This window comes from Lepidochelys olivacea (assembly GCF_965140295.1).
Source record: "Lepidochelys olivacea isolate rLepOli2 genome assembly, chromosome: 11".
In the NCBI taxonomy this organism is placed as follows: domain Eukaryota; kingdom Metazoa; phylum Chordata; order Testudines; family Cheloniidae; genus Lepidochelys; species Lepidochelys olivacea.
The window spans coordinates 23608043-23621628 of NC_140421.1; the positions used below are offsets into that span (position 1 = coordinate 23608043).

Genomic DNA, 13586 nt, shown 5'->3' on the forward strand with positions numbered 1-13586 from the left:
ATTTCAATGACTCTTCATCAGTAGTGGAGAATCAATTAAGTTCTCAAAGATGCATTTATAAAACAATATCACATACAAAAGACTACATTAAATTAACAGCGATGGAACCAAAAACCAAAAAAAAAAAAAAAAAAAAAACCCATCCAGAGTTAAGGCCTGCTTCTCTCTTTGGACTTGATCCAAAGCTCACGGAAATCAATAGGAGTCTTTCCATTGCCTTTAATGGGCTTTTGGATATGGCTCAATGTTCTTAACTCACAATACCATGCCTTGGGATAGCAAGGGCGTCAGAACAATGTGTGAGGGGATTGTTGCCTATGGGCCAGAGCAGGAAATCAGGACTCCTAGATCCCTTTGATGGTTCTGACACTGATATTTTAAGCAATTTAACCACATCATGCCTCAATTTCTCCATCTAAAAAATACTTATTTGCCTCCACATGGATGTTGTGACATTTAATATTTGCAGAGATACTCAGATGAAAAGTACTATACAAGTGCAAAGTAGCATTATTACAGTATTAGTGCAGCAACAACTAGACTGACTGTCAGGATGAAATGACAGCTTTAACTGTTGCATTAAATGTCTAACGGTAGGTTTAAAGCTGAAGTTTGCAGTCATTTTAGTGTATGTACCAATAGGGAGAAGCAAACATACATGCACAGATGCTTATTGTAAAATTACATTTCTTCGGTATCAGTAAAACATCACAATGTTTACAAGTGACCAATCAGAATGTCATGTAATAATTTCCCTGATCAACAAAAAGCATACATGGAATACTGGTATGCATACAGTATCTCTCACACTGTAAAATCTGAGACCACTACACTGCTTGATGGTATAACAAAATAGATTAACTACCACTTCCGAGTTGTAAGTTCATAGTTCACAAGTATGGATAACAGAGAATGTTTAAGAAGGAAACATATTACTCAGTGCATTCCTCTCTGAATGGCAGGAACTGGGGTGTACTGTGGAACTGGGGGAAACACTGGCAAACCTAAAGAAGAAAACTCAATTAGTATTCAGGTGATAGAGGCTTTTTTGGAGGTGGGGGAAGAGTAGCTATCTTGCCCCAAACGAGGGAAGTTAAAGCTTATTTGTCAATTAAGAGATGGCAGTGTTAGCAGAGTTTTAACCATAATGAATTACCGAGAATTCCTGTTTACCTCTTGCTTCTTCCCAGAATACAGTTGAAAATCTTGGAGTTGTTATAACATTTTATTATCATTTGCAAAACAGATTCTAAATTCATCAGATAAAGACACAATTGTATTCATTGATTCTGTCACAAGGACATGCACAGTGATAAGCATACAGATGGATGTACACACTTATACATGAATGAGATATGTTAATTAAAAATTGCAGTGAGCACTTTATTAAAAATTTATTGTACAATCTAAATCTTCAAAACATTTCACATCAGCAAACATAGCAGCTTAATGCTTAGAATCATAAGTGATTTATCTTTAAAAGATTATATTTGTAACTGAATGCAAAGATTTTTGATGAACTGCAGTTACATAAAAACTATTGGTTTTTATTGGAAGTATTTTGACAGTTATCTGTTTGTTCTCCATCCTTGAGAGAAATAAAACAAGTGTCTCAGCTTTCATTTTATCGGATAGATGGCACCATGTAGCATATTTCCCATGCTAGTTTGAATTACAGCTGTTTATCTTGCAGCTTTCTTTAAGATTAATTAAATGCAAATGTAACTGTGAATCATGGGAATACCTGCCAGACCCCTTATTAATACCTTCACTTAAAAACCCTGTGCCAGAGAGTCATTAATTTGCAAAAAGAAAAGTGCTTTGCCTACAAACAATTTGTAGATGGCTGCCCAATTAGTCCAGTAGCACTCTGATCCTCCTTTCAGGCCCTGTGGCCCTTTGAGGACACAATAAGGCTCCAATGATAACCTGGCAACCTAGGTAGAAACTCAGCCAAGTGTGAGTGTTTGAAGCTGCAGTTTGGCTGCCATCATGTCGGCAAAAAGAAAGAATTCAGGCACCATGTCATCCAGTACAAAGGATAAAAACAGATTCAACCGGAAATTCAATGTGGCACCACATATGGGATACATGAGTGCGGTTATACAACAGGCCACATATTTTTTTTGAACCGTCTCCTGCATGTGATGCCGAGGACATGTGTAACCATCATAACGTCTCTAGGAATCTGTATTTAATTTGAGTTGGGGTGGTGGCAGGGATTGGAGATCTGAAGCCGCCACAGGTTTGTGGCAGATGGCTCTGTGTCAGCTATGACAAGCAGCCAGGCTCAGCTTCCTCTGCAGATTTTCTTTTCTCTCTGATCAGGTAAATATGGGCACACTCTGGAAAGTTCTACAGATTCTGCCTTAGGCTGCAAGTTTGTGACTTAGCCCCATCTGTCACAAATCTTCCCTAGATTCTGTTGTGAGCAGAGACCTGAATTTACCACGTAGTGCTGCCCAAGAAAACTGATCCATCTCACCCTATGAGAAAAAGAAAAGGATTCAAATGAAGGAACATGAGCTGCTAAAACACAAAAAAGCTGTCCTTAGTGTGAACAAAACAACATGAATGCTTGATTAACATAGCATTATTTCATTTCTTCGGAGGTAGATTCGGAAGTAGTGCAGATAGCATAAATACTACTGTAAACCAGGGTCAGAAAATCCTGCCCTCTGATTGGATCAAAGTATTAGACTCCCAATCCCAGGATGGATCATTTTTGTAAACAAGTGCTGTTTGCTGCAAAGACCTCACCTGATATCAGCACGTTGCTGCGCTTCGGGGGCGTCATGTCTGACCGAGAAATTTTTAAATCAGAACAAAACCAGAAGATGCTTAAGTGATGATTTCATTTCCTCTCCCCAGAAACAAATTTCACTTTTAAAGGGACAGTCACAGGTGAAGCATCACTCTACCAAAATTAGGAACTGTGCAGTTTGGTTTAAGAATGGTGCAATCATGAGGTTTAGCACAACTTGGTTTACAAATATGCTTATTTTTAACACTCACTTTCTATTAAATAATGTGAAAGGGGCTGGAAAGTTCAGAAGACTAAGGAAGGGATATGATGCCTGCTCTTCGCCTCAGCCACTGGTTCAAATCTGATCCAGGTCAGTAGTGACTCAGTTACTGATTTTTTTTTTAAATGATCTACAGGAAATTATTTGGCAGCCTCAGTTTATTTGCTATTAGACAAGTATTCATGCCAACAAACAACTGTAAGTGTGGTTGGCAGTCTCAGCAGAGATGCTGCCAAGGACTGAATGGGCAGGAAGACCAAACTATCTCTCCCACCTTTAGACAGGGAAGACTATGGCGGGGGCATTATATGGACGTTTACGGTGTGCTGTATTACTATCAGTTCTGTGGATGGAAGACTTCAGTCTCCAGCATTTTTAATCGATCATTTTTCACATGCCCTGAACTCAATTTAAATATTTTTTGAAGTAAAATTGACAGGATTGAGTAGCTGTAATGTGGATACTAGTCCTGATTTTACCAGACTAGTCCTGATTTTTTGGCCTTTATTTCATAACAACCTGCTGTAGGATACAAATAAATTATAATGTCCTTCTCCATTGTGTGTACATCAGTGGAAGTGTGTTTAGATTTTATGGTGTTCTGATAAGCCAGTACCATTACACCACTGAATATGTGTGTGGTTTTGTTTGTTTGTATTATATAAAACTGCAAAGGCCCTCACTGGTTGTTATGCGAAGGAGTGGAATATGAGTCAACCAAAAGTTTCTAAACCACCAATAGCTGAGTTGGAGGGGGAGGGGGTACAGGAAGAATTGGTACACTTCCAAGCTCCACCCACAAAACAAACTCCCCCCGCTGGAGGCATGAAAACAAGATTTCACTAGCAGAAGAGTAATTTTCCATAACACAGTGTACTCTCTTTTTTCTTGTATGATTTTATCAGCAATTAAATAATTAAAATTGCCATTTAAACTGTCATCATTAGACTTCAGAGTTAACATTTCATTCAAATTAAGAGGGCCAGTTCACCCTATTCTCAGAGCTACTACTTCAGGATATCTGCAGATTCAGGTAGACAGCGCTGCATCAGTTTATGCTCCATTAACATTTTTAAGATTATCTTTGCAACTATAAGAACTAGAGTTTATTTAATAGGAAAGCTGACATTGGAAGAACAATATACAAACATTCAAGAAAAAAACAGTTCACTAAACCACTTTGAACTGGCTCAGTTCAAACCCTGTAAACCACCTTGTCCTCTTTTTTTAAAGTAACAATTAGGTCGAGAAGAATCTAGGAGGAGAAACTTGACCAATGCAGTAATTACCTTTGGAACTCAACATTCAAATACATCAAATGCCTTTGGAAACAAGTGCTCAGATAGTGGGTCTGTGACTTGGATGCATTTTGAGGCATGAGGCTAACTGCCTTAAGCCATCTGCGAAGTACACCAGACATCTTCCAGTGCACAAACCAGCATGGCCTGTAATTCTTTCCTCATTAATTTTAACGTTTCAATAATCAATTTTAGGGTGCAGGCTGATGCATCATCTGTTCCCTGCTATTGTTACAACATGAAATACTTTTAAATCAGAATAACAATATCACAGATAATAAATAAAACCACCTGGAATCAAAAAGTAGCCTGTCTATCCTAAACAATCCAAATGACATGACTGTGTCACTCTCCTTCCCCTGCTTGTTTGTATATTTCTAACAAGGAACACAATGGAACATCTAAGTAACTGAGAAACTAAAGACAAATCATCTCTCACCAATCTATTAGAATTCTTTGAATGTGACATTAAAGTAATGGAAAAAGGAGAACCAAGTAGCTGTAATTTACTTAGACTTTGACAAGCTGCTCACAAAAAGTTACTAAAAAAACTAAGTCATCATGGGGTCAGAGGCAAAGTGTGGTCATGGATCAAAAAATGGCTAAGAGACACGAGACAAATGGTCAATTTTTGTCACAGCAAAGGATAACACTGGGTTTTCTCAAAGTTCCATATTAGGTCTGATGTTAGTTAGCACTTATTATTTCTTTATTAATCTTATGAAGGTGGTGAGTAGTGAGGTAGCAAAATTTGCAGATGACACAAAATTAATTAGAAGACTATGAGGAACGACAGAGGGATTTAACCAGGCTAGGTGAATGGACAACATGATGGTAGATGAAGTTCATTATTGCAAAATGCAAAGTAGTGCACGAGATAGAATTATTTGAACTACACATACACCTCACAGGGTTCTAAATTAACGTTATCAGCTCAGGAAAAAGGATGTGGTGAACACTGCAGACAGCTCATTAAAGACCTCTGAATCTTCAGCTATGGTCAAACAAGTAAACAAGATATTTGGATGCATGAAGAATGGTATGGAAAATAATACAGAACATGTTGTAATGCCATTATATTAACTGATAATATGGTCTCATCTGGAATACTGTGTGTAGTACTGGTCATCCCATTTCAAAAAGGATTGAAAAGATTGGCATTATTTACCTTAGAAAGGAGACAAATAAGAGTGGACATGATGTGTGTATATATACATATAATGAATGGCATAAAGAAGTGAGATTGGGAGCGTTTATTGTCCCTGTCTCACAACACAAAAACGAGAGGACATTCAATTTAATTGAGAGGTGGGAAAATTCAAAACTAATAAAAGAAAATACTTTTTTACTCAACGTATCCTTATACTGTGGAACTCATCACCATAGGATGTAGCAAGAGTCAAGAGCGATTGGATGATTATTCAGATAACAGTAATATCCAGAATTATAATAGTAAATTACAGTTTTGGGAAGGGACATAAAACCTCATGCTCCAGGGTTTAAGCAAATCTCTAACTACTAGAGATTAGTATGACACCTTGGGTGGGAATGTCACGTGTAGATTATTCCACATCTGCCTGTGGCAGGGTTCTTAGACCTTCTCAGGCCTCCAGTGCTGGATGCTTTGAAGACAGGATACTGGACTAGATGGACCATAGATCTGGTCCAATATTGAAGTCCCTATGTTCATAACGGGACAGTTTCCCCTTCACCTTTATGTGGGCGAGCAATTTATTTTTTCCTGGGGGAGGGGAGGAATGATTCAGGAGTAAAGCTTCCCCATGCTCTTGCATGACCTATATAAGAGCTGCATAGAACCGCAAGTCTCTGCTCTCCTGTGCTATTATTCTTGGATGCATGACACCCCAAAAAGAGCAGGAACAGCCCACACCATGCTCATAGCAATGAAATTAGCCAGCTGTGCAGTGGTGAGGGCAGGTATATGTTGCACTCAGTGCAGGTGTGTGACTGGTTTTTGTGCACCAAGGAACTCAGAATGCCTCCTGGCACTCCCTCTAAGCCCGCTCAGCCTGCAAAACCTAGTTATGCCTAATTAGGAGAGCTGGATGGGAAATGGTTTTCCCAACCCAGGAAAGGTTTTGAGATTTCCATAATTTTTTCTGCCTTGAATTGGGACAAAGAGAAAAAAACCTCCGAAATTTTCATAGAACTGAAATCATTGAATATTTCATTCTAGAAACAATATATGCTCATAAGGATCCCTGGCTGTCTGCCTAGCAGGCTGCAGCCCAGGTAGGGACCCTGGAAGCCCTGGCAGCTGCTGATATGATTCTTGCCAGTTTAACTGCTGCCCATCACTGAATAGCAGTATTAAAACTGAACAGACTCTTAGTGTCAAGTTAACAAGAGGCCGACCAGTGTCACCACTGGGCAGCAGTAAAACTGACAAGAATCATGTCATGCCAGTTTCTATTCAGCAGCTTCCAGGGCTTGCAGTGTCTCTAGCTCCTTATCAGCCAGGCTAGCGGGCTGCCAGAGCCGATGGGCCTGGAAGCCCAGGAAGCCCTGTATTCTTGGTAGCTTGCATGAGAGGTTGAAAAGGAATTGGGAGCCTGGAAACCCTGCAAGTGCAAGCTCCCAAGCTTTGAGGTTCTGTGGTCCATCAGAAGTTTGTCAAAATCAAACCATTTCCAAAAACCAGTTAATTTTCAATTAATTGGCAAATCCTGACTAAAAATGATTCATCAGAATTTTTTCCGATTAGTTATACTAAATAGCATGATTGAGCCCTTAGACTGTAAATTACTCAGGGCAGGGGAAGTAGGCCTGACTGGGATATTACTTACTTAAACTTGTTTCACACCAGTGTAATGTCACTGACTTCAGTGGAGGTACTCCTGATTTAAACTGGTGTAAATGAGATACAAATCAGGTAATGTATCTTTTCATATACATGTAATGTACTCTTGTGGTGTTACAGAAATAATAATAGTAATATCAGAAAACTGGCCAAATTCAGCTCTCAATTAAACTGATATATGAATGAATTTGCCTGTATGAGCTGAAGTTGATAGAAAGCCTAGCTCATTAAGCTGGCATTGGGAGCTGATGTGCCATTGTTATTTGTTTAGTTCTGACTGAGAGTGTACTGGCTTAGAATACAAAAAAAAACAAAGACCAACTTTTAGCTAAATAAAACTAGAGCAGAGCAAATAATTGCTAACAAATGATTCTGTGTGATAGCTATCCCCTCTTCATCTGTTAATCAATTGTGGGATGGAGCATTCAAGTTGAAATGAGCTTTCAATGCCATTAAAGTATAAAGGGTAAACAGTGTGTACCATGAAAAGTCCTTATTAGGTACTTACACTACTTATGTATGTTTTTAAAATACTATAAATATGTATTTATGTAATATACAGTTAACTGTTACAGTCTATTGTGCTAGCTTGTTCGCTTTCATGGGATTGGAGGGCAGGGGGGAGGAGGGGAGGGAGACTACTTGTTTGAACTTCCATTAACACAAATAGTGACACTCCAGGCCTTGTGTTCTGGTAGATATCAGCTTTGCTTGGGCGTTCAGAGGTACTTGGCTTCACTTTATACTTCACAGTGCACCCAAGACTTATTCAGAACACAGCCTTTGGTGTCCTAAATTTTTTAAGTTGATTGCCTTTTTTGTAACATGTATCATCTATCTTCCTTTGCCTCTAACTTTATAAGTTGGCACAAGCACTGCATAAAATGGACAGAATAATGCAGCAATGTATTTGACTACTTTCAATACTCTTAATAATACAATGGCAACAAAAATGAGCAGAAAATGTAAGCAAAGGCTTATTTCTATTTCAAGACTTATGAGACAGAATGTCTAAAATGTAAAGGAAAAATATTCTTTTTGCTTTTATAGAGTTTTTATGTCTCTTTGTAGGAACAGACAGCTGTAGTTTGAACTTCTAGTAATGGAGCATGCCAGAAAAGGCTATGAAAGAAGAAAAAAGGAGCAAGTTGCCATATCAGATCTCTTTTCCCACTTTTCCTGTATCCCTACTCTACATTCTGTATATGGACTCCTAAATGTAAAGCAACTAATATCTGTAAATAAGCATGTGTATGCCCCAGATGAGTTCACTGCTGAGGTATTGTTTACTGCTAGTTTAAAGTGTCTTAAGAAGTATTTAATTTACAACACATTTCTAAGTGGACATTCTTTCAGAACCTTTTAATGGTAGTTTATTTGCAAAATAAACAATTCTTGTATATTTGGGTCAATGTGCAAAAGGGAAGAACTTTATTCACATTCTCAGAGCCTGATCCAAAGCCCATTAAAGTCAAAGGGAATCTTTTTACTGACTGTCACAGGCTTTGGATCAAGCTCTACTTTTGTAATTCTAAAATGATTTTTTCCCAGTCTTTCCAGTGCTACTTGTTTCAAAAACTACTACAAATGCTTAAAACATGCAAACACTCAGTTGCAGGTTAATAATCTGCAACTTGAAGTGATGTGATAAACTGCTCCATTTCTGTGGTGGCACTTTACTTATAACTCATTCACCAAGGAGTGTTTTTTCAAAAGGAGGCACTGGACGCAAATGAAGCATTTTGCTTATGGGGCTGTGTACACATCCCACTCTGTGCAATACTTTGATATCATACCCTTTTAGTATCAATGTTGGTTCTGCCACTATTTCTGTTTTCAGCATCCTAGCATTCCCTTCATGCAGGAGCTAGGAATCCATACGCATAAGGTAGATCCATGTGAAAGAAAACTGCTAACTGAACGCAAAAAATTGGGAAATGTCAAGGTAAACGTTTTAAGGACTGTTTTCTCTTTGAAGTCTCCATGTATAGTACTGACTCAAGAAGTAATGCTGAATACTGGAAGTGTTCAGTCAGCATTTTAAACTATTATGAGCTACCTTCTGAACCATTGCCAAGTTAATAGACAATGAAAGATAATGAGCTTGAAATTGGGTGTTAAATTGCATTTTTGGTTCTCTCCTTTTTTACTTGAAGTTTAACTGTTTCCTGCAGAAACAACATCTTCTTTTGATGTATCATTATGTAAATGTCTATTTTTAGGTCACAAAATAAGTCAAACGTACATTCAGGACTAAATTATACCTCCTCCTGCACGGGTGTGCTAAAGGAGGGAGGGGGTAGGTGATGACTGCGTTGAGAGGCCAGGCATTTTCTGGTTCACAGTGGAAGGAGCATGGGAATACGGGGGATGAGGGCTGCTAGTAGTATTAGTGACCCAGGTTAGGAGAGGTTTACTTGGCAGGTCTACTACCTCCATGCTGGGGTGGCTACAGAGAAAAGGAGAGCACTTTCTAACCTTGTTGAACAGGTATCATAAGGGCCACCTCTATCCATGCTCCTCCAGACCTCTAAAGATGTTGGGGAAACTTTTAAAAGTGCTTATGTGACTTAAGAGCCTAAGTCCCATTGACTTTCAATAGGTCTCAGGCTCCTAACTGACCTAGATGCTTTTTAAAATGCTACGTGTTATGCCTTTATTATGCTCAGGCAATGTGCCTTGCGCCGGTCCCCGGGGCACTTGAAGCTTCTAAGAACCCTAATTTAGCACTCAATGTTGTAAATTTTCACATTAGCACATGTAAAAATAATAGCTATGTTATGAAAACATCACCATGTGATAATAGGTTATTAGTGAAATAATGTAAAAATCAGTACATGATCTACAAACACGTAACTAAAGAAAAGTTTAATTACTACCGTGGCATACAAATGCATATTAAAAAACTGAAAGCAAGTTTAGCATAGACTAATGGATCAGAATTTTATTGGTCATTCCAACAATTTAAACTTTTATTTCTTTAAAGAAATAATTGTAAAGAATAATGGTAGGATAAATATTAGTAAATGATGCTTTCAGTAAACTTTCTTCTCAATTCTTCATATAAGAAATTATATGCACATTAAGAGTTAACTTTTACTTCGTTTAAACTTTTAGTACAAAGAGTTAAATATTCACAATAATTGCCAAAATAATTCCAAGAGGGGCAAAAGGAACTTACCTGATGTCATTCACCTTGACTTCTTGAAGACTGCAGATTAAATTATGATAGTAAGGTAGGTTTATCCTCATTAATATAATTGTAGGATCTTTCTTTTACTTTCCTTTTAAACTAATGAGTTACATTAATCCAGGTTCATTTTTATAAGCCTCTTGGGTCCAAATGTAAAGGACAGTCATTTTAGAAAACAATAAATTTTTTAAAAAGCATGTAGCATGCATTAAGTGTATGTATTTCATAAGGCCTAGGTTAATACAACTGGCATCTAGTTTAATTAATCCTTGTTAGTGTAACAACTAATATCCCTCCCTAGCATGTTTCCTTTAAACATTAGTATGTTAATTAAATGTTGTTGTTTTTTTAAGTTTTTTTCTTTGTACTTCAATATGGCGTTATATCCTGTAAAACTATTCTGAACACCTACCTTATAGAGATGTTTCCTTACAATATCTGGTCTCTTGCAGAAATTCTGAAGCTTTTTAAAAAGCTGTTCAGGTGTAGAATACAGATATTCAGCTGCAGGAAAAACAGATACATTTTTAATGAAACAAAAACCTCAAAGCACACACTCGATATTAGTCACTTTAGTAATTAAAAATGCATATTGCTCTGTGCCGCCTCGTGTTTTACATTATTTAAGCATGATTTTATAAGGTTACCTCAGCTCACAAGGATGTTTAATGCTAAATAAGACTGTGTAGTTGTGCTGTTTAGACATCTCCTTTGGGTGATTAAAATACATTATTCTAATGTAACACAATGCATATGTGATACATTTAGTGATGAGATTTTTTCAAAGAACTGGTACTATATTAGTGTGTATCCTGTACCACAGTTGCATATTATTAAGTATTAAATTGTTTAAATAATTTGGTGTGATTTTCAGGCCTCTATTTTTCTCTCTGTATATCATTAAAAAAATCTGCAAGCCATTGCAGCAGCACTGACCTTTTTATAAAAATGTATCATTATGGGTTGTGTATGCTAACAATGAAGAATGCTATTTCAAAACTTGCTTTTGTGTTATCTTGAAAGAACAGATGGTAAATATAAACTTAGTCTAATGTATTAAAACACATAAAATTTTCCTTAACACTAACATGTTGGCTTGCCAAATAAACAATTGCTTTTGCTTAAGTTTATTCTCAAACTTTACATGAATCATGTATTAAATTTCAACAAAAAGAATGTGCATTAAAGCAGCTACCTGGAAATATTTCTGGATACACCAAAGCGTTAGGACATAGTGGATAGCAACCACAATATACAGCTTCTATCCTAAAGATTAAAAATAATAAACAAATACATTAACAATACATCAGTGAGCCAAAAAACACCTTTTGGTTCAACAGCATTGAAGTTGACTGCATAAAGCAGAAGTAAATCATTTTCCCTGTTCAGCAGTATAATCCTTCTAACTGCCAAAGTTGCTCTTTTTAAAGATAATTTTATTGATCATATGAATTACATAGAACAGAACAGCGAGCATATGTTTTGTTCACTGAATAAATCAAAGCGCGGCTCTGCATTTTTTTGTTTTTTAAATACTGTTTAACACATTTTATAATCAGCAGACAGACACATGTAACAACATGGTGAAGTATGGACAGCTTTTCTTAATAATGCTGCAGAAAAACAAGGATATTCATGCAATAACAATTACCTGACATAAAGTGTTTTGTTCTTAAACTATAGGAATTCAAACGTTACACTTAAACATTGTCTAAGAAAAGTGCCAAGATGTTGGGACATCTTAATTCTATACACATGCTTCAGATCATGTGATTCAGGACACAAAATTTGTATTATTTTAATAAATACTGTCAAGAACCTTTTGCCAAAGCATTTAGTGGTTTATACTGTTGTTTTCTTGAGGAATAATTTACATAACCTTCCATAATATCAAACCTAAATATTTTATAATTGCAGAAGAATGTCAGAAAGTTATCAAATAGCAAATCTAAAGAGAAATTATCATGTTTATATTTGCATTTTGGTAACTGAACAGGTTAAAGTACTGAGTATTTAACTTATTCCTTCTGCATAATGATCACTGATCTGACATATAATAAACTTTGAAGATACAACTGTAATTTCTGTTGGCCAGAAATTACTCAGTGAAATTCAAAGCACTTTTTAAAATATGTTTATTTTATGAGAGTCTTTGAATTTATCCAACATGCTGACCAAAGGAGGACTTTATTTTTAACTTCAGCTTATTTCCTGGTCTTGTCAACAATCACTTTTTCAAATTTATAATGACAAAACAAATGCATTTGAATGTGTTTCTGTGCATTTTGTTTTTATTTTATTACATTCGCCTAACCTGGTTCAGAAAGAATTGTTTCCTTTTGTCCTGCTAAGTTTTGGGGGGGGAAGAAAGAAAGTTTTGTTTTAAATCTGTCCTTAACCTTAGAAGGACCAAGATACACATTTTCTCTCAAATACTTAGCAAGGTATTAAGAGCTAATTTTGTCATAATAAACTTTAAACAATTGTAATTTAATGTTTTTTCAAGCAACATTTTAAACATTAACACAAATTTCAAAGTGTACAAAGTCTACAACTATATTTTTTTTATTAAGGGAAAATGTTTCTAGTATGCGATTTACTTGATAATTTTTCAGTTCTTAAATATTGTATCAAGATAGCAAAACAAGTAGAATTTTAACATTTTCTTTCATTGTAAAAGAAAAAGTGAAACCATGGACATTTCAGTAATAGTTGCAGGCCAAGAAGCAATCTGAATCTTCAGTTGGCTATGCAACATCCCCTTACCAAAACCTTTGTCTGTATCAGGAATTAGTAAAATTAGAATCCAATATTTCTATACTTTGTTGGAAAAGATTTGGAATTATTCTTTCATTTGCAGATGATCTTATTTACATACTAATTTTCTACCTTTACACAGTAAAAACTGAATATATTTCCTCAGAGGTTCCTGGAATCGAACATTAACTCCTACATACTATACGCCTTTCAGATCATAATTCCTAGAGTTTGAAATATATTGGAAATAACACTCGCTATATATTTTACATTGATTTTAGATTCAATATAAAAAGAACACGATCATAACTTTCACATATTTTTGTCATTTAGCAGAAAAGTATATCATGACAATAATGCGATTATTAATTATTTCAATTCTTAAGCATTACCAGTTAAATAATAAATAGAATTCCAATTGATCTATTGTTAAATGGCTAGTAAATGACCTTTTTATTCCAATTAACAAATCATCTGCTAAATCTATGAAT

At 36.1% G+C, this 13586-nt stretch overlaps 1 protein-coding gene across 5 annotated transcripts in view; it reads right to left on the reverse strand.

Moving 5' to 3' along the window:
- Positions 1-493: 493 nt before the first annotated feature.
- Positions 494-13586, reverse strand: part of GTDC1 (glycosyltransferase like domain containing 1) — a 283440-nt gene continuing 270347 nt past the window's right edge. For 4 of the 5 annotated variants that reach the window (XM_084642667.1, XM_084642666.1, XM_084642669.1 and 1 more), the window contains 3 exons: positions 11534-11604; positions 10751-10842; positions 494-2486 (listed from right to left, as the gene is read on the reverse strand). In XM_084642667.1, the coding sequence (XP_084498793.1) occupies positions 2403-2486; positions 10751-10842; positions 11534-11604 (247 nt within the window). In that variant the 3' untranslated portion in view covers positions 494-2402. Of the gene's footprint in view, positions 2487-10326; positions 10357-10750; positions 10843-11533; positions 11605-13586 lie in introns of all 5 variants that reach the window. The other variant, XM_084642670.1, reaches the window with a different exon arrangement.